This window comes from Gallus gallus, chromosome 1 (assembly GCF_016699485.2).
Source record: "Gallus gallus isolate bGalGal1 chromosome 1, bGalGal1.mat.broiler.GRCg7b, whole genome shotgun sequence".
Taxonomy (NCBI): Eukaryota; Metazoa; Chordata; class Aves; order Galliformes; family Phasianidae; genus Gallus; species Gallus gallus.
Window position 1 is genome coordinate 39490053 of NC_052532.1, and position 22465 is coordinate 39512517.

The 22465-nt window shown below is 37.9% G+C and overlaps 1 protein-coding gene across 7 annotated transcripts in view; it reads left to right on the plus strand.

The window, feature by feature from the left end:
* SYT1 (synaptotagmin 1) overlaps positions 1–22465 on the plus strand; it is a 346410-nt gene that overhangs the window by 289124 nt on the left and 34821 nt on the right. For all 7 annotated transcript variants that reach the window (NM_205171.2, XM_046914478.1, XM_046914451.1 and 4 more), the window contains one exon: positions 7091–7208. In NM_205171.2, coding sequence (NP_990502.1) covers positions 7091–7208 — 118 coding nt within the window. The remainder of the gene's footprint in view (positions 1–7090; positions 7209–22465) is intronic.

Here is a 22465-nt window from a genome sequence, read left to right on the forward strand (position 1 = left end):
AACAAGACACTTTCTTGCTAGTGGAAACTGCACTAACGAAGCATTACAGTGCCCATACTTACTTCAAGCGATGTCTTCAAATCATGCAATGTACTGCGACTTCCTGTGTCCTGTCACAAGATGATAAGGATTTTCTGTAGAGTGATTGCAATGCACATGTAATTTTCTGTTAATTACGGAAGAGCTTTGTGATTTGACTTCTCATGGTGTCTGATAAGCCAAAAACCACCTTTCAACTGTATCTCATTTCCTTTCAGTGTTGTACTTAGACACTCACTAGAAGGCTAGCCTTGTGACATGCTACAGTTAATACGTTTTCCATGCTGTCAAAAGTAATAATATTAATGTGCCATTCAGTTAAATTAATTTTGTTTTGCGCGCTGGCTTGCATAAATGTGAGTGACATTTAGAAATACGATCAGGCAAGAGCTGAGGAGAAGCCAAGTGGCAAAACAGAGCAAGATGCAATCATTAAAGCAGAGCAGCCAGCTGCAATCATTTGTAGGTAGGCTGGGAGTTACACTCAGACATCATAGGCTGGTTTTCAGTATTTGCTTGGTTTTATTCATTCCTCCCTTTCTTGTTTATTTAAGAAATTACTTTTTGTCTTCTTTAATGAAGAGCTCAGTACATCTGGTAGCACAGTCTCTCATTTGGAAATGAAAGGGTGTGTTTCTGCTAATCTGATTTCAAGTGCCTTTAGCCACAGCTTTTCTCATCTGGGAAGATGGGAGCTGATTGTAATGCTTTTAAACTGTTGACCATAAAGTGTCATTTTCTACTATTAATAAGTGTTTTCTCCTCATATTTTTCTGCTTTTTAGAAGCAGCAATAGAAGTGCTTTCTCTAAACAGTTAAAAATATATTGAAGAGGACTAGAAGAGGGAAGCTGGCAGAACCTGACTTGTTAATTTTTCAATAATATTGGCTGGTTCATATAATTAGCCAAGTCACTTTCAAGCTAGATTTGTCATTGCATTGGAGAGTATTACATAACTCGGGCATGTAGAAGAAACACAACATACTAGTAGATATATAGATAGAGACAGGAAGGAAGAGATTTGTGAAGAATTCATATATCAAGTAGTGCTGTTCAGAGGGAAGGGGGGTGGAAAAAAAAGGAAAAAAAAAAAAAGGAAAATGAGGTTGCCTTTATTCCCATAGGAAGGAAGGCTTGTTTGTTCCCTTTAAGTAAAGGTAAAATATAGTGCTGTTGTATGAAAGTTGTATGACAAAGGAGTCAGAGAGTAGAACTGTAGTAAGGAAAGGAATGCACAGTTAAAGCTGTTTCTTTTGGTTCTTCCACACTCCTACTTTATACCATGGCTGTATCCCTACAGATACCACCTCCTGATACCTTTAATAAATTCATTTTATTTGAAAGAATGTTCCCTATCTGCTCTAAACTCCCTTTTAAAACTTACCTCCTGGACCTTTGCTTCTATTTCTGTTCACTGATCACCTAGCCTCCTTTACATCTCTTCTTTAGACTGTTGTCACCGCTAACCCCTTTTTTAACAGCATTCAAAGCAAGCCCTTTGGATCCTTGCCTCAAGAACCTTCTGTTTCTTTGAGATCTCCTGCTGTAACCTATTTGGCTTTGCTTTGCTTCTTAATTTACTTGCTATGTGGCTTGTAACTTGCATTAACATGAGCTTCATTTTATGGCCAAGTTTGCACATTTGAAGAGGGTATAACCCATGAAAGCATTTCTGAAATAACATTAGTAAAAGCAAACAGGAGAAATCTTTGATCACAAATATTACACTTCCATTTTGGAAGACAGGTGGGTTATTCCTGCAAACAAAGACTGATCTTGAATAAGGAGGCATGTGGCAGGGCACTTGTCTGTTCATGTTTGTATTATGTTAAAATGTTTTCTTCAAAATTGCAGTAGGTGCAGTCATGAAGAAGGTTCTCCTCTGTCTCTAGAGGCATTTTGCACCTGTTTATTTCCAGCTGTATAACAGTGTGGCTGCTCCATTCATGGGCATGAAATCCTTTTAGACAGCAGAGGAATTATTCTGCTCATCCAATTAATGGTTTAGCTGTTAAAATCCTTAAGTTTGTATTGACTGTGTTTATAGTTAACTTTTCACAAGTCTGAAATATCTGTTTCTGTAATCAGACTTTTGCCTGAAAAGGATGGCAAGAATTCTGCCCTTCCTGTTCACTCTCAGCACTTTATCCCCACACTTGTTTATTCATTTTGGGTATGATGGTACTCTGAGTGCATCCATATTCATGTGAGAATCTCAAGAAGTGCTGTAATAATGGGCTGACAGATTAGCTCCAGCTTTTGTTCCTCTTTCCGGTTCTCCTTTTGCTTTCCCTGTTTCACTGTCTATTTCTAGCCTGTTTCTGCACTTGGGATTTTATATCATTCTTTCTCACTTTGCATTCCTTTGCCTAATTATCTTGATATCGTCAGGTCATCAGTTCTGAACTCTTCCCACTTGCTCTTCTGGAAGCTGTAGTGAGGGCCAGTCCAAGCATTTCTGCATCTGTGGGGTACTGATACTGTTATTAGTATGATACCTTTGTGACCAAATGCATTCACAGTTTATTTGCCAAGGCAAAGAATTTGTTGGATTTGAGGTCTCTTTCTGTCAGCAGAATAGCAATGGCCTCAAAACTGTCCAAAGCCCACAGATAGGGGAATTACAATTAGAGGTTCTGTCATTACTATTTACCTGGGTTTCCTGAATTTTAAATAAGCTAATTTAGCTTATAATCCACCTCTGTGCTGTCCTGGTTTTCTCCACAGAGTTTTAAAACCTTTTGATTGGTGTGAATACTGTATAATGAGCCCTGTTAGCTTGGTATTGCAAATATTGATTAGTGGGAGATCGTATTTTGGGTCTTCACTGAAAACCACATTCTATTGTGTTTCTCTCAGGCAAATATCTACAATCAAAGCTGGGTATTGAATTTGGAAACCCACTGCACTGTGTTTATATCCCTCTGACTATTTATATTCTGACTTTATATCCACTGACTATTTTGGAGTTGTAGATCCAATTAGGAAAAAAACATATGATGCTGTGGCTTGTTACTCTCCTATTGTTTTACCAAGAGAGCTGTGAGCGTCAACTTCCTCATAATATCTTACACAAAAACGTGGAGATTGCTTATATTAAGAAGATAGATATCACTGTTAGAGATTCTGCAGTGTGAATGAGAGTAATCTGCATAAATAGCATTTTTCTCAGTAGCTCATTACGAAAGTGCGCTGTCAAGGCAAAAATGACTACTGACAAATACAAGAAGAAACATGAGACAAGCAGGAGACACTTAGAGTCTTCTCTAAAAAGACCAGGTTCTCAACACACCCTCAAATAGCCTTTTCTAAGCTGAAGAACTGTTACCAGCTCTGTCATTTATGTTATGCTTCATTGCATTCTCTTTAAATGGAGTGAAGTTATGAAGTTGCTTAGATGGAGAGAGTCTGTTGATTGGTGTTTAGGCATTATACATGAATAGGTTAATGCCTGTGAACCTCCCAGTTGGAAGTTTCTAACGCTAACTTACAGTTTCCATCAGAGATCAAAGTAATTTACTAACATAAATTATTTATACATAGGGCTGAAAGAAATTCATAATAACAATAAGGTACCTCTGTGAGATAATCACCATACCAGAAGCACTCATCTGTACCTCATAGCCCTGCAGGGGTTTGTAATTATCTCCTGCAAACCACACCTCTGGTGATTGCTTTCTGTTGCTTCATTGCAATGCTGCCACTTGCAGTACTTTGCCTGATAAATATCTTTAAAATTATATTAAAAAAAAAAACACACACACAAACCAGCTTAGGACTAAAAAAAAATATGGCAGCAAAGCAAAAAGGAAAGATTTGAATTGCAAAAAAAAAAAAAAATCAAGAAATGCAGTTATTACAGATTTTAGTGGCAGCCAAAAAAAAGTGCTACATTTAAGCAGGTACCTATGGTTTCTCTTCAAATTATTCACTGGAATGAGTCCATCATTTGCTGTCATTTCCCATAGCTTGCTGGTGATCTATGGAAAACTCTGTTTACATGGTGCTGGCTTCTTCTCTATGCTTCATGCAGCTAAAATTACTTTAAAAGAGGCTAAAAATGCATTAAATACTCTCATAAGAATACTCTCCTGCGTAGACAATTACAGCATTTGCACAAAGCACAACCTGATTATAGATGGAGAAAAGCCAGTGAGAGGTGATGGTCTTCATGGTAATAACTGTTTGTGAAATACCTCCTCTGGATTCTACTCAGGCATTCAGCTTGGAAAAAAAGCCAATCCTTATACAGTTTTAACAAATATTAACAGTCCTAACAGTCCTAATACATACCAGTCTCAACCCTCAATGTCCGTTGATACGTGAGCAGAGAGATGTCTGAGATGGTGGGGCTAAGATGAGCTTTCAGATATCCTGTTTTAGTCTTACTCAGAGGCTAATGAATCAGCCAGGCTAATTTAAACCAAGTCTACCATGTAATAGAGCAGGAATGCAAAGAACACAAGGTGGCTGGGTGAGCTGTGATCATGATAACACAAATCAATAAGCAATTGATTTCTTCCATTCTGAACAAGCTGCAAGTGATAGATCAACTTCACCATTAGCCCAGCCAACAGTGCTTCCCAAACTGAATGTCCGAGGAGCAGAAGCATGCTTTGCTATCACACCATCACTGCATGCTCAGTTAGACAGATTGCAAAGCTGAAATCCGTATTTCCAGGATAAGAATATGAGTTGAGATTTATAGCAGCCTGTGAAGACAGACACAGGAATAGTGGGTCCTTTCATAAAAAGGTAGCTCATGCGGCAAAAGACATCCTGGGTTATTGCAGGTATGAGTTAAAAACGTAATTTTTTTTACATTGGGATCTCTTCTTTTGAAGAAAATCATTACATCACTGTGGCCCTCCTTAGCTACAGTGTCTAAGATAACCGTTCTTGATATCCTCATTCAAGTCTGAAGAGTCATAATCTATTTCACTGTTCCTCATGCATAAACTGTGTCTTATCCTTCCTCATTCATGCTGCATTGTTTTTGGAATCCTTCCCAATCATACAATATCCTTTTTGAGGCAGTGGGATACCATAACCACACCAGTTTTCAAGCTGTGGGCATGTGTATTTGACAGTATTTAATGTGTGATACATACATCTAACATCATGAGCTGTTTTGTTCTACTCCATCTGATCATTACCTAATTACACACAGTTTTGTGTTTGTTCTGTATGTTTTCTCACCATGGTGATCGTTGAGCTGTTTTTGGGGGTTTTTTTTGCAGGGAACAATCTATTACAGTCGCAAGGTCTCATTCCCAACTTGTAATAATCAGTTCAGAATCCATCACTTTATAGGTATTACATTAAATTTTTGAAAATTAAAAGGAACAATAACTACATCATGCTGAGAAGTATTTAAGATATAAGATCGCAGTCCTTCAGCAAGAACAGCATGAGCAGATTCTTGTATCCCCAAGGAAGTCTTCTCAGACAGACCTGTGCACCTTTTTGACATGGGAAGTAGATGTAAACTTTGAAGTAGAGCTGATAATCTCACATGCATTCTTCAGATAGATGTATTGCAGATATTTATTCAAACCTGGACAAAAAAGTGATTGTGTTTAAGAGCTACTGAGAGAAAAACGTAAGGAGAGCACCAAAAATAGAACATATGCTTGCTGTTCAGAAAGGATTTAGTTTTCAGAAATGCTCATGCAGACAGAGATGTTTAGGTACTTATGTTACACAAATGGAAACGTAACTTTTAAGACTGCATACGTGCTTTATTATCAGTAGAAAATACTTGTAAAAGCAGATGTCTAGTATTTGTATAGGTAGACATCTATGTCTAACTGCTACTGATGCTGAAAATTTGGCTTACTGCATAAAGTTCAAATTCTGATAAATCACTTGGAAGCTTGAGCTCCCTTTAGAAAAGAACATTTTGATGCATTTTCCATGGTTAAGTCCTTAGGACATAAGCTGGCTTTTTTTTTTTTTTTTTTTGAAATACCAACTTCATCTATGGATCTATGAGCAGTTGTTTTCAGTGGTGTTCCCACAACTTTTTAGGTAAGGTTCCGTCTTTATGTCTTTTGTTATGGCACTCTGAACTTGGTAAGCCGCTATGTTCTTCTTGTATCTGCAATATGGGGAAAAAGGTGCATAATACTGCCAGAATTACCTAATGTTGTAACAAAAAGCCCAAATACAGTCCCAGCACTTTTCAACAACCAACCTTCCAATTTATTCTAACAAAGCATTGGAGCCAAAGGGATTGACAGAGATGTACTTCATACTCCCAGAATAAACTGTGGAAAACAGATATGTGCCATAAGGACCACTGACTCTGAAAAAGTGCTGTCTGAATTGCCTTATTGGACTATTTAGTATTGCCTGATTTTTCTTGTCTCAAAGAAAACCTATTTACTCCCCTAGAGATACCACTGTGCATGAAAGGAAGGAGGAAAGCAACTCAGATCATCTTCATGATCATTTTTAAGCAGCAGTCTTGCTCTTTTCCCTCTCTTGTTTCTGCAAGTGTAAATCTACTTTTAAAACAAAGTTACTGTAATTCTGCACAACCTCTCCGTCTTTGCGAGGAATGTAAGGAAATCCTTCCAACCCTTACTGATGTGAAGAAGGAAGCATTGTGAGCTTTTCCTCCCTGTCTGCCTTCCTGGTTTGCCTGCCTAGTAGTTGTGTGTTTGTGTTAGCTGATTTCCACTAAAACACAAACTGGAAAAAAATAATGACTTGGTTAGTATTAAAGAGCAAACAGCATCTGTGGGAGTCTGATGGTCCAAGGTGAAGTGATGGGCAGTGTAACTTGCTTTGCAGCCAGCACATCTTGTCACTTGGGCCCGTACAGGACAATTGCTGCAAACTCTGGTTATTACAACAGACTTGAGGCTACCAAGTATTCAAGCTGAGTACCTTGTGGTAGATCTGTTGTTAATTTGAATGTTCTGTTTTACAACAAGAGTTTGAAATGTAATCCTCTTAATTTTCTGTGGGGTTTTCAAAATTATATTTTTAAAAGGTTCAAAATGGTTTAAAAAGAATAACACTATGCCTTGTTTGCTTTCACAGCAAGAAAAGCTGGGTGATATCTGCTTCTCCCTCCGTTACGTGCCTACTGCCGGCAAGCTGACTGTTGTCATTCTGGAGGCAAAGAACCTGAAGAAGATGGATGTCGGTGGTCTGTCAGGTACATGCATGAAAATCTGCTTGTAGAATTTTTCAGGATCGTAAGGCAGAAAAACAATTCATTTTACATTGGAGAGCTCTTTGTTGAGAGAGTAAGGGCTCTTGTTCACTGTCTGAAAAATGCATTTTGTGTTTTCTGAAACTTAGGGCATGACTGAGTGTATCAGAACTCATTCTAGCTTAAAAAGAGAAATTTCATTATACAGTGCATTCCAGTCCAAGACAAGGTCTGAAAAGTTAAACAGTCAGATAATGCTCTCTGTACTTTCCTTCTCTCCTGTTTCCTGGAGATAAATATGGACTATTCGGGCAAGAGGAAAAAAACCCTGACTACTATTCCTATTGTCTGTTTAATCTCATAAAATGTGAACATTTCCCTACAGTGTTACTGATAATGCATAATAGGCAAACTCATCACAGGTCACTGCTGACTATTGGTTGAGGTGCTAGGATAATTGTTTCTGCATTTGAAGGGCTCAGGTGTGATTGCTCCCTTGAGCAGATTTGGGAGTATTCTGTATTAATAGGTAGAGCAGCAATCACAGTGACAGTCTTGAACTTCTGAGAGTCAGTGAGGTTGGTACCTCCCACCTACAGATGGTCCTTGCAGCCTTTCCTCATCATAAGGCCACACAGGCAGTGAGTGGGATGATGTATGCCATCCCCAAGGGAGGCTGTCATCAGCTTGGGGCACTGGGGCTGTGTCCTGGGTCCTACTGGAGCTCGGTGCAGGCTTCTGCTCTTCACTGTGTCTGGATTTCTTGGACACAGATTACTGCCTGAATTGGCAATTAACTGAGATCAAATTAAATAACAAGATGCTTCATAAGGAGAGGTTTTTAGAGGAGAAGTTTATTTTATATACCTTCTGTTAAAAAGACACGGTTTTTACAGACCATTGAGAACAAGGATACTTCTGTCACAGCTCTAGAACTGAACACTTTTACGGCTGTCATTAACACACAGCTGATGTACTTGTTCATCTTGAAGTAGCAAGTGACAAACAGAATGACAAAGTGTTTGGCTTTCATTTTCTCATAGCCTTAGCACAAGGTAAGAAGTATATCTAAAGTATACATAGGAATAGTGGCCTGCTCGCAGTAAGCCTGTAGGTTTCATTTACCACCTTTGATGATCATTAACATGAGGACCTTCGCAAAGTGAAAGGAGATGAGGTCTCTTACTAGTTATCTTTCTTTCATTTTTCTTTCTTCTGAAGTCTTCTGCTGTACAGCAATAGACATCATAAAGACATGAAAATACTGTTGTAGCTGTTACCTGAATCAAATCTAACTTTTTGAACACCCATTCTAAAATGTGAACACACCAGTATTTGTTTCCTTAATGCTAACACTGAACCAATTAAAGTTCTTAAGCACTTTTCTTTTCTAATTTTTTCCTAATGAAAAATTACATCCTCATAGCGAGGAAGTGTGATGACTTTTTTTTCACTGAAGTGGAGATCTAAGAGTCAAAGCATGTATATTCCTTTCCAAAATTTGAAGGAAGTGTGATGGATAATGGCTACAAAACTCATAAGAAAAGAAAGGATCAGGGGAAGTACTAATGAACTGAAAACCTTCTACAAACTTCTGATGAAAAACATAACGCATTGTGTTGGAAATAACCATGAGGCAAAGAATGTGTTATATGGTGAAGTGCCAAAACAGAGTAAAGGGCATACAAATGCATTTCTGGGGAGTTACAGGTTTTGTTCTCCTTCATAGAGCCATTCCACACTTGAAACACTATGTTCTCTCAGAGACAAACAAACCCAATGGGATCCTGTGGTTGTAGTAGGAATTCAGAAGTCCCTAACAGTGATAAACAGCAGCTAGTATGGTATTCCTGAGGCAGTAATTATAGATGGCTTAAAATGGATCGGGTATCTTTCATTAGGGAATTTATCTTTTGAATAAATTATGCAGAAATAAGTTTTAAAATCTAGCTGAGATTCTGTTGTCATTATTCACGCTAAATAATACCTGCTTTCAGAGTGTGGTACTGTTAAGTGCTAGTGAAGGTGACAGGATTTTATCTCAATTAGAGAACACTTTCCCCACTACTTTGTTATTTTCTCTAGACACTAAAATTGCTTTTCGTTTTGCAAAACTGAAAGTTTTACATTGCAGTGGAGGTGGGAAAATGCTAACAATCAAATGTTATCTCAGTCTGAATGCTACTTAGATGCTCAACAGCACTTACTGTCACCAAAGGAAGACCATTAGCAAGAGGGGAAAATTATGTAGGTGTCACAGATGGAAAAAAAATAAATTAGAACTTTGACAAAAATCGCCAGAAATTCTCTCGTTTTTGAGCTTAGCATGTTTAGAGTTTAGGTTCCTTTCTGTTATTCTCTCTTGTTTTGGAGAAAATACTGGAAAAGCAGAAAATAGGCAATTGGAAATGACTCCTCTTTCTCTTGCATCATTTTTGCCTCTTAGTGGAGTTTATCCGCATTTCATGAAGGAGGAGCAAGGCCCTGGCTTCTGCAGGAGGTCTGCCAAGCATTCACAGCAAACAGCAGGCAGCTCTGCAGTTTCCTTCTGGCTGCTGCCCTGAACATCTTGAGTATTACTGCTTCTACTGAATATCTGCTTTGCTCTTCAGTGATGGGAAAAACTTCAGCAATTATATATCTGTTGTCCCAGTACAAAGAGCAAATCAGTCACTGTGGCTCAGCAGTCTTCTGAACTTCTTTTTAATAATTTATCAAAAATTGGAGGGCATCCATAACTGTGGTGACTTGTACTTTAAAATATGCTTGATTTTCAACATATTTATTTATACTGTGTAGAAACAGAGCGCAGTTAATAAAGCACCTATACTGCGTATAAAACAAAGTAGCTTTCTTAGCACTGTTCTACTGGTGATACCTTAATCCCACTAGTCAATCTATGTGTCCAATTGAAAGGTTACTATAGTTGCAAAGAAAGTCTTTATCTCCAATATTTTGAACTTTTCCATAAATTTTACAGACAGTCGAAAGCCAGGCATAAATTACTTCAGATAGACAATAAAAGACAACAAACTAATCATCAACTTTATTAGAATCCTTCCAACAAAACCAGATCACCCACCTGAGCAGTAAACTCCCGGGTCTTAAAGTTAATTGCAACATCAGGCTGTGGCTAAAGCAAACCTTGGCTTAAGCACTGAACTGTTCAGCCTGAGCTCATCAAGTCACCGCAACAAGTGGAAATTATTACTTCTGGTGAGCAAGGGCCTCTGGCAAACTATTATGCATGTTTTAAAACTGCAATTTAATTATTTAAATTATGTTCAAATGCATTTTTAATGAATCCGACATCTGGCAGGTGAAATGTAGGAATGTTAACTATAAGGAGGTCATTTTTATTTGTCTGAATTTGGTAAACTGGGGTTACATGGAATTATAGGCATACTTCACCCCAAATGTCTAAGAGACCAAGAAGCTTCTGTCTTACTGAAAATCAAGGGAACTTAGACTCTCAAGTCACTGTGTTTGGTTTTTTAATTGCCTTTAGATGATTTAGAAGATTTTAAAACCAGCTTGCAGTTTAATCTCTCCAGAAAGCCCATACAGACGCAGTCCAACTAATTCCTTGATAAGGGCACAATGCAGCTCATCAGTACCTTCCAGTTCACAAAGGCTGTCTATGAATTATGATACCTTATTCAGGTTTACGTTCTCTTCTGCTCCAGAAAGAGAAGAAATTATCTGCAGCTCCCCTGTGAGATATTCATTTAAATCAGTGGTAGTGATTTCAGTTACTAATTAAAATAAGTATAAAGCTTTTATCTGAAGTCATTTTAATCTTGTGTTGTATTTGTTGGGGTTTTTTCTTATTTTTTAAAGAAAAAGATGCTGGTTAAACCCTTAGCACATCTGACTAGCAGATAAATACAATAAATACACTGCTTTTTATTACACAGAAGGATTCCCAATACCGACACACATTTATGTAGGCAGTTCTGTAGATTTCAGTGTGTTTAGCTGTAGCTGGCGTTTATGTTCATTTTTGTTCCTGACACAAAATAAAAGCTTTCAGTTCAATTTCCAGCAGCTTTCCCTGCTTTGACTGAGCCAATCTTTAAAATAAATTACCTGAGACGAGTGCTGGCACCTGAACAGACTGTTGTTATGGCTGTTTAGCTACCCAAGCCCTTTGGCTTAAATGCCTTTTCTTAAGAAGTTCAGTGACTATGTATTAATGGCAAAAAAAGTTTTATTTCTAAAAGGTATCATCTCTTAGTAGCTGATAGTAATTTCAAGCTTTAACATAGCTTAGCTTCTTTTGGGGATTCATTTCAACAAGGTTCTTTTCTTCTTAAAAACTGAAAGATATGGTATTTTTGTCTTATGTGTTATTTTAGTATGCTTAGATTTTAGTCATTCTAATTACCAGGAATGTATCCTAGTAGGAAGCTTTTTCCTTCCCTTATCTTCTTTGCCCTGCTGCCTCTCACCATCCCCAAGGTCAAACACATGTTACCGATGAAGATGAGGACCCAGCTAGAAAAGTCTTAGCTACCATTTAGGAATTGTCATAGCGCAGTTAACAGATTATAGAAACCCCTAAACTGTATCCATTTCTGCCAAATTAATGTTTAGGAAGAAATGCAAGGGCTGTGATTGGATCCATGTGATCTTCCTTCTGCAGGAAGCTGCAGATAGAGCCGCAGCAGAAAAAGCAGCCCGTAATCCAGTCCATCATGTGTGAAAGCTAATCTCAATATTTATGAGCTATAAATAGAAAATACATAGTGCCTCTTTGTATCTGCCATGGAAATATTATAAATCAGAACCATCTCAGGGGACCAAATGATGCTACCTCAGAATAAAGCTGGGTTTCTACACTTATACATTTATTTTAAATTCAGAAGGCTTTGAATGTCTTACAGAAGATTTGAAAAATAAAAATATTGTTTAGAGACCGGTTCTTTGAAGACAGAGTGAAGGCTCATGAATTATGCAGGCAGAGCATTCACTTTAATAACTTCATTAAAACGTAAGAAAGCTTAAAAGCTATCTAACAAAATGTAATATTATGGGAAGAGAAATACTCTGTTAGTGCCATGGCATTTCTATAATCCATATTGTAACATGATTCTGTGAGTATTAGGGGAGAGGAAAAGAATGTTAATAAAAGACAAAAATAAAAAACAAACACCGCCATAATAGCTGCATTTGCAGCTAGCCTAATCCAAAAGAATCCAGCAGAGATCAGTACCAACAAACTTGTTACTACTTACAGTGTGGATTTCTATAGCATCTCTACTAGAATGCAGTGACTGGCAGAACTTCCAGCAGTAGATGGCTGCAGCAATAAATCTCTCTCATGCTTGCAAAACAGTCGCACAGCATCACGGTAAATTCTCTTTGGGTTTCAACAGTGAGAAAAGGATCGGCCTCTGCCATATCAGCCTCTTTCTCTCCTACACAGAGCGACATCCCTGTTGGTGACATTTTCTCTAGGTCTGGGCAGCAGCAGGGGCAAAGGGTCTTGTCTAAAATGGTTCTCTTTCAGTGCGGAAATAAAGTCTTGGGGAGTTGTTTCTTCTAATCGCAGCTCAGACCTTTGACATCAGATCATCTGAAGTGCTGAGCTGAAGAAGGTACTTCCAATATCAAAAGACAGTAAAAATTACAATGTCTCCATCATAGAAGACATGTTAATGGATACATTAATGGATAAATTAACTCCCATATTTCAGTGCATTTTGCAGGTTCTTATAAAGGATGTGCTAATTAATTGTCCATTTTGGAGCAAGTACACAATTTCCACTGAATCGTTTGCTACAGGCTATTTCACATAATAATATACTGTATTAGATGAACCATCAACTGCAGCAGTTCCGACAAAGAAGCAACGTCAAATTGTTCACCTCTTTTTTTCCTCTTATGTCTCAAATGAAAAAAAAGAGATTGTGCTGGCTGATTATCACTGAAGCTGTACAAAACCGCTAGGCATTGCTCTGAAAAGCCTTGGTAATCTTAGGACAAATGCCATGCCACAGAAGTGCCTGGGTTCAGGAGGTGTTTAAACAGCGTCTTCATTTGAGAAAGAAAAGAAAGCTTATTGTATGTGTACATCTCCTTAATCATTCACCCTGACTAAAAGGTACAGGAGATCAGCACCCAGCTGTGAGGACTGTCAGTCACTGGGCAGAATTTTCTAGCACTGCTATTGATTATCTTCCCCCACTCCTTGAAATAGAAAGAGTGGAATCTTCTTACTCTTTTATTTGAATATCCACATCTAAGTGATGCACTCTGTGTGTGTGTGTGTGTGCGTGCGTGCTTCTTTCTGGTTATAGTATGTTTGTATTTGCTTATGCAGTCTCAGAGACTCTCAGACGTGAAAATGTGTGTGTTAATTACTTATACGAAAATAAGATGGTTAATACTTCAAGTTTTCAGACCCTACAGGAGTTCCACAGCGATATGAGTGGCTGTAAAATAGATGTAGAAATAGTGTAGATGGATTCGGGCATCCTTGGGGAAATTAGTCAGTTCTCTTACAAGTAAGTTTAATTTATTTTTACTCTCTGAAAATGGCAGCCTATTTCTTTCTTTAATGGATTAGAAGAAAAAAATTAAAATATGAACTCAAAAAGAAAATGCCCTTTATCTCTGTAAATGCAGTTTAGATGAGTACTTAAATGTTCACAGGAAGTGGGAAAAGTATGATTGAGGGGGTTTCCTTTTTAGGACTATATAAAATCATACAGGTTCGTAGACAGCATGAGCCATACATTATCACTGAAGTTTCTAGGATTTTCTGAAGAAAAAGAGACAATTTTGCTAAAATATGCATGAATTGCTTTAAACCACACATGCATTTTTTTGTTTGATTAATCCCGTGCGGGCAAGAAAGACATTTAGTTTCTGCTAGGCCTTTATGGTGGTTACTTCCTATAGGCCTCCTGACTCGGTTTCTGAAGTGTAGCCCCTTTGTGTGTGCATCTTGACAGAAAGAAACATTTCGGAGATTAGATCCCAATCCTAAATTATGACTGATGTGAGCAGGGATTATGTACTGAGAAGAGAGCTGCATGTCTCCTCTGGTACACTGTGCTGGAAATACATCAGTGAAGACAGAGAAAGTGTTTATATTAGTGCAGTGAGAGAGAGAGAGAGGAAAAATAGTGTTTCTTGCTTCTTTGTCAGTATCCTTAAATTTGTATATGTTTTATCTGTGCTAGTTTTTCAGATCTGCTCACACATTTGCTAAATGAAGCTCTCCACTGGCAGCTACAAGATGTCATTCCAACAAAAATGAAAAAGAAGTTTTCCCATTGTCATTTCCAAAATTCAGTTTCCAGAAGCTTCCTAACAGGAGGCAGAAGTCAAGTTCTGCCTTTTCTTCTATTGAGACAAGCTCCCCAAAAAGTTCCCATTACCCTTCTCTAGGTAACAGAGATAAATATAGCCCTGTTGATGACTGATACTGACGTGCCAGCATTCAGTTATTCTCGTCTTTCATGTGCCTCATGAGAGTCAAATGAATCTTGATTTTTTCCAAAAATTTTATCCCTCACTTTCATTCCATGACCCTATTGATGAGGTGGAAAAGCCAACATTTGGGGCTTGCTCCAGCCTGCCAGCAGAGACCTCTCTGTCTTAGAGATGGCAGTCAGAGATCTTTGATTAACTGCTGACAAGGTAGAAAACTGAAGACTAGAAATGCTACTTCCCCCTGACTCTGCTCCCCCCAGCTCTGTAAAGATATCCCTATGTGGTGGAGGGTAGAATTTATCTGGGTTTTATTCCTAGCTACTGTTGTTCTTTTATTTATTAGCTGTTGAAGTCAACACTGCAAGTGTTTTTGTCTTCACAAGGATCTTCTGTATGATGATAAACATTTACATCTTATTTGGAAAAAAAAATTGGAAGAACAATTGAGCTTTTGGGGCATATTATTGTAAAGTGCATTTATCATTTCTGTGAAACTTTCACGTGTGTTGAAGAGGAAGACAAGGCTGGGTATGAGTGAACTATCTACACAATTCAGTTTGTTTAGGACAGCTGAAGTGCTAGACAACTGTTTTGCAAGGCTAAAGGTAAGAGGAATCTGAGGAATCTCTCATAACATGATTGTTTCTAAGCTAAAATCTGTTTCTTCTGCATTATGGAAGTGTTGTTAAATAAGATGGCTTCTTCTCTCAACTGATGCATGTCACTAATACAATGTAATAGCAAAACTGGCAATATAGAGGGAACATCTCCTGACATTTTGTAGTCATTAGCCCAGGAATTTTAGCTCATAGGAGGAAATAAGGATTTTTTTTTCTGTTTTTGTTTATTATGCTTCATTTTTGCTATCTTGCAGAAGAATATGCAATTGCTCATTCCCTACTTGAATTCTTTTTGTTTCTACTGAGCTGTCCAAGTTCACAGATATTTTTTACTATCTTTAAATCAAAATAATTTATGTGTGGGGTTTTCTTGTTGCCATCCCATCACATTAGATATTAACGTAATAAATGAATAGTAAAATATATAACGCTCATTAAGGAAAGACACAAATAGAGCACAGATCACATAGCATCTGTCTAGTATGTATGCCAATAGATATAAACTTGTTTACTTGACTGTAAAATTCAAATGTTATCTAACACAACTGACCAATGCCCAGTGAATAATGTCTGGATTTTTACTTGCAAAACATGCCTAAAAGGAGATCTGTCATAAGGAATCCTACCCACTAGAAAGCCGAGTTGTTTTCTACTTGCGAAGGCAGAATGGAGGATTTATTTGTAAGCTCTGTACTGTGAGCTTTATCACAACATACTATCTCTCAGATCTAAGTTTGTCCAAAAACAAGTATCAATACAGCTATGTATTTTAAAAATGTTTGTGATATACTAGTTATTTCTATCTTTTAAATAATGGCACACAAGCATTTCAGGATCCAAAGATAATCTCTGCAGCTCAGCAGCACCACAGTAGGAATTGCTTCAGGTCAGAGAAATAAGGGTTTTGTTTAATCTCTGCTATCAGACCTGCCTTGTGGTACTTTTTTTCCATCTGATTCCTGGTGGTATCATAGGCCACTTCATACATATGGGTCTATGGGTTAAATCCACCTTTCCAATGGAAAGAATATGGTAATGTCCCCATTTAGCCCTACTGAGAAAGCAGCCTAATTTTTGTTTGAGTCTCTCCAGAAGTCTGTGCAGTACAGCTGCCTCCAGTGCCGTTATCATTATCATATTGTTGTGGGGGGCTGTGTTTCTGCAGCAGGTTCCAGGAAGCTGTTGGAGTACTCAGCTATATCAGTTGTTTCCCATCAGCAAGCTATCACATGCTTGTCAACATTTGAAGGATGCTAAAAGTGTTGATTATGCAAGATGATGGGTTTTTTAAGTTCAGAAGCTCTGGCTATGTGGGATGTGAAGAAACGCTTATGTAACAATCTGACAGCATCAGCAAGTCTTGCACTGCAGATTGTTTCAGCTGGTTGGGAGCTAAGTTAATTCAGGCTGCTCCCTCATGGCTAAAAAACAGAGGAGAATGTTTAATTAAAAAGAAGCTGCATGATACTTAATCAAGTATTTGAGATTTCAATCTGGAAAGCAAGGCCAGGTGGGGGGTGGACAAAGTTGCTTCTGGGAGGGGTTTCTTGCTGTTGTCATTCAGAGTCACTTTCACTTTGGCTAGGCAAGGTTTAAGGGTATTAGATCATGTCCATGGGCAGTGGAAGTTGAGGACTGGCTCAGACATTCCTGGAGACCACCCACAGTGCACTATCGCTGAAGGACATCTACTTCAGGAAGCTTCTGCCCGGCTTTGGGTCAGAAAACATCACTTGACAAGAACAATCTTTCCATCAGAAGCTCTGCTCATCCTTTGTGTCTGGTAGTAACTAAAGAAGAGCAAGTCAGTGTCTTCCTAAACTGACAAGTTCTTTCACCTTAAGTAGTCAAGAAATAGACCTAAGTGTGGGACAGATGTTGCTTTTGTGTAATCTGATCCTGGATTGCTTCTTTTTGTTCAGGATGTGGATTCCTCTCTTAGCAAAATGGAGCAGTCAAAGAGAATCCATCCCAAAGCTGGCAATCATTTATGTTTTATAAATGAAAATTATTCAGACAAGCATATCTTCCACATCCACCAGTGCATACTTTTCTTTATGCAGCTACTATGTCTATGATATCTTTAAAATGCTAGTTGCAGCACTCTCTAGGAATTATTGCCCTCAAATGCAGATTCCATGATGTAGAAGGGGACAAGGACTTTATAGCTTTTCAACTTTTAAGTTTTGCACTAATGGAATGTTCTGTCACATTAAGAGTTGACTACAGCCCAAGGCCAACAGTAGCCCTCTAGTAATTTAAAATACAGTTCTGGGAGCACAGGAATTATAGGGCACGATTTCATTTAAATTTCAGAGTGTGACTGGTTATTCTGATGTCTAAAAGAATACACGCTTCAACTGAAACTTTTGTCCAGTCTGAACATCCATAATATCTCTTTCACACATGTATTTTCTGGTGCTTAACAAGAGGTCAGAACATGCTGTAGCTTTCACCTCATGGAGGGATACTTAGTAGGCTTTCTCTATTCTACCTGGCTGCCTACATTCATGCAGTAGGAATTTAATATCCTTGGAAGGCCTGTGAACCTATCAAACTTGACACTGGCCAATATACTAAAAGGGTATGGAAAGAGAGCAGTCAATCACCAGTCTGGTACATGCACGCAAAGAGGACAGGATGATCATCCACGTTGTGTTTCTGTGGGAACTCAAACCTACAAAGAAACAAACAAACCAGTACTTTGTTTTGTTGCAGTTTCACAACCATGCTCTGGCAATTCATGCTTAAATCTATTCTCATTTTCTTACAGTGAGTCTGTTTCTCTCTTTGGATAATGGAAATTAATACTTTTATTAAAACTCTATGTAGCTGCTCCAAATCATTCCATTACTTCCTCTCTAGTTTTAATTGCTTTCTATGTATAGGAGACCCCCAGTCTGAATGACCTAAATCATACACTGATTTTGGAAAACATTTTAGCTCTGTTGGCTGCTGGCTTCATATTTCAGCACAAAACACAGTCCCTAAGCATTCCGTTGCTGTGTATTTGCATACTGGTTTGCTTTCTGCAGAGCATTCACAGGATAAGCACTTTGACTTTTCTTGTTTACATTGTTTGCTCCATTTTCTCCTTGTTTACAATTCTAGCACATTTGAATCCTGATAGGTTAAATGGAAGGCTCACATCATCCATAGTGCTGCTGTCTGACCTGCACAGTGCACACGTCTTGCTTTTAGAAAACCCCAGTCATTTTCACACGCATTTTGAGGTACATTCAAATCTGTTTTGGCATTTGTCCAACCCTGCATAATATCAAGCGGGGGATATCCTGTCTGAGAGAACAGATTGTTAGTTCAATTATATTCCTGAAATCAAGTTAAATTTCCATGAAATCTGCTTCAAACTTGAAGAACCCTAGGGGAATGTAATTTTTCTTTTGTTTGCTTGACTTATATTATAACAATCAGACATACTAAATGAGATGCACTGTATAAGAACGTGTTGCATTTGCAATTTATGGCTGTTATGTGTTTTAGAAGAGTGAAACATGAATTGATAGTACTGCCATCTATAGACAGCAGAGGGTTATTGTACTCACAGCATGATTAGAAAGGTGGGGGAGCTTGGACTTCTTGTCTAATTGTTTTCTAATTATGTTGTATTCAACCAAAAAGAATATACAAATACTCCAAGTTTCTTTTCAGTATGTTTAAATTTTATGTCACTGGCCTGTGTGTCTCAAGCACGACACAGTAATTCCTTCAGTATCTTTGGGTTGGCCTTGGTTGCAAGCAGTGTCTTGAGACCATAACTAATTTTAGTGGACTGAGAAGTATATTTTCTTAGTCGGTATTATGCCTGGTACACCGAAAAGAATCGTAGTCTTCCTGTAATACATATCATTTCAGTCCACTTTGTGGTAAAAGGACAGATGGTGCCATTTTTCTGGCAGAGATCCAAACATCCATATGGTACAATAGTGTTCTATATTAATTCCAATGTTGTTTCATTGAAAGACATCATTTTGGTCATATGTAAAACTTTCATGCTCGGTTTTACATTTTGCCTTTGTTTTTCTCTGTTAATTTTTATTTATTCTCAAAAGTACCAAAGCCATCTTTCTCCATCTGTCAGTTTTATCCTTCCATATATAGTAAATGTTTATTATCCTCATTGCATCTCAAATTGCATACAAATTTTAAGAAGTGAAGACTGCAGCAGAAACACAGTTAGATTCTGCCATTCCAGATCAAACCAATAAGATGTGTTCACAAACTGTCCTACTGATTTTGATCAGGTGAAGTTTCCATTTTATCATTTACATATGTTGTTTTGCATAAACTTATACATGACCACAGCATTTATAAATGTGTGAGCTGTTGCTAGACTACTCTTTGTTGACTGGATGTTTGTTCTGCTTCTGCATAAACGACCGCTACCCTTTGCCTCTAGGAAACAAGGAATACTGCCCATCATTTTCTGTGTATTTGATTTCTTGTTAACCATTACACCACAAATTTTTACATGGAATTAATAAAAAGGTCTCAATTGCACATATTCCTAAACAATCTGCAAGCCACATTAAAGAAAAAAGGCACAGTGATTAGTGATTGTCTCACAAGCTAATCAGAATGAAAGAAAGAATGCATATAAGAAACAGGAAATCACTTGATGACATAATCAGGTTACCATGATAGTTAATCAGATATCATCATAAATAAATAATGATTCTCAGAGAAATGGAGGAAAAAAAGTAATAAATTTCAGTTATAAAAGTATTTGAAACAAATTACATCCAGTAAGGCAAAAGTCTAAGTTCATAGAAGGCAGAGAGTTGCCATCTATGAATCACCAAAGACCAGACAAGCTAAAACACGGTTGCATCATGGCTTTAACAGTGGACATAAAACACTACCACTGTAGAACTGCACAAGCTTTTCAATAGCCATACTAAATCCACGTAAAGCTTGCCTTTTCCTCTCTAAAGTCCTGGTAAGCCGAAGCTCTGACATAGGTTCAGATGCATATTTTCAAGCTTTACATCATCACGTTTGACAGCACAGAATATGCTGACATCAGAGATCCAGATCTACTCTTAGTCGTGAGCATGAAGCTCAATAGATAACGTGCTAATAAATTAAAGGCTATGAAGGGCATGAAAGTCTTACTGAACTGACCAGGAGCTTTTGCTAACATTTTTATAGCAAACGGGGATGGTCCATGAATTTGAGCTTCAGTGGTTCCTTGAAATTTGGGATTTCTTTATTTTAAAGAAATGTATAGGCCAGTGATGCATCTTTACTTATCCTCTTGCATACACAAAAAAGTAGCATTTGATTCCTTATATGAGAGTTGATTTTAAATAAACAAAAGGGATAGGCATATACAAGCAATTTCACATTTAGCTAGGGAAGAAAATTTCTGAGTAAAATAATGGATTTTAAAGAGTGAATTTTAAAAACAAATATTAAGTAATTTTTCTATGTTGAGATGCAGAACTGGAGGTCAGATGGGATTTTCCATATTTCTCTGAAAGGTGCTTAGCTATGTGCATTTGAAAACCTCACTCATATTTTGTCTTTAAATGCACTGTAGCCAACGTTTACCAGTTGGTCACTGTGACCAAATATTCACTGTGTCAGCAGTTCGAGGCCAAACCTTGATAAACTGAAAAGAAGGCTGCTTTCTCAGTCATACTCCCACAGAATAGCAAAGCTGTTACTTTTTTATGATTAATTAGATGACAAGTTCAAAGAATATTTTCTAATACTTGAGGCTTCACAGCTATTTCAGGGCTTAAGCGAATGCTTACCTGGGTCTGTTAAGTGTGCAAGCAATAGGGAAATAACAGAGTGCATATCAGCTTAACCATCCATCAGATTACTTGGACAGCCTGTACTGAATAGGAGCGCTCAGAAGAAAAATGTTCACATTGCTCACTCTGTTCAGCTCTTTTGTCCAAAAGCAAATAAAAATATTATTTAAAGGAGTGTAAGTACTCTTGCCTTTCTAAGGCATCAAAATGAAACCAGAAGAGAAAAATTGCAACTTTATTTGCCTTAGAAATATCTCTGGAATTTCTCAGGGAGTCTCTACACATTAATATTCCCTGTAGCTCTGCAACTGCAGTTGAATAAGGTGGGTGGCATGGGAGCATGGCTAATCTAGTAGTAATTTGAGCTCTAAACTGTCTGGGAAAACTTAGGATCTGTTTCTTGCTTTGTGGAGGAGCTCTAACTCATAAGTTCTTACTGTAAAATACTTGCATGAACCTAGCAAAGTAAAATCCTATCAACTATAGACCTTCATATCTCTTCATCCTTCAAAGTGGATTTAAATCACCATCTTAATTGGCAATTTAAAACATTTCTCAGTCTTAGTGGTTTCAAGACATTTCCTAAGAGATGTGTTTCTTCTCTCGGGAACTTTTCTTTCTCCGTGTCCCTTCCTCTACTTGCGTTCAGATTTGAGAAAAGGATTCAGTTTCCTAACCACTGACCAAGACTACACCCTGATGGATAGGAAATGGTCAGAGAAGGTAAAGGACTGAATTCCTTTGCACTGAGTAGGAATGCAACAAGGGTTCCTGATTCCCTGATTCCTGATGCAACCAGGGTTCCTGATTCCCTTATGAAAAGCAAGTTCTCAGAACCACCTCCAGTTTCCACAGGCAATTACATGTTTTATCAAGCATGTGAAGGCTGTGCTTTCTGCAGACCTCAGTCATAAGCTCTCAGTCTGTCTCTGTGCAAAGCATGAGCTGAGCATGCCAATCAGAGCATATCCCAGAGGGATCTAAGTGCCATTTTCCATAACCCTAAATGTTTCAGGACAGTGAGAGCATCTCCAAATTGCACTACCAAGCAGTTCTGTTCTGTGGGAGGTACCATACTGAGAGGTTGGACGTTTAGGCAAAAAATAAATGTTTTTTCAGAAAGCACAGATAACAATGTACCTTCCCATGCCCGTGTAAGGTATTTTTACATATACTTTTTTTAGTACCGAAGGTATACCAATGTCGTTCTCTGCTAGTAAGTTGTTGTTTGACCACACAGAAGGTATTTGTCTAGGCTTGACCTTGAAGAGCATTTCTTTATGCCTTTTTTTTTTTTTCACTGATACCATCTCCAATGTGGGACAGGATTGCCTCTTACCATATACAGCAAATTTCCAACTGAAAGGGGCCTCTGAGTGCTACTGTGGCAGTAGTAGCAGTAATAAGTCTCAAATTC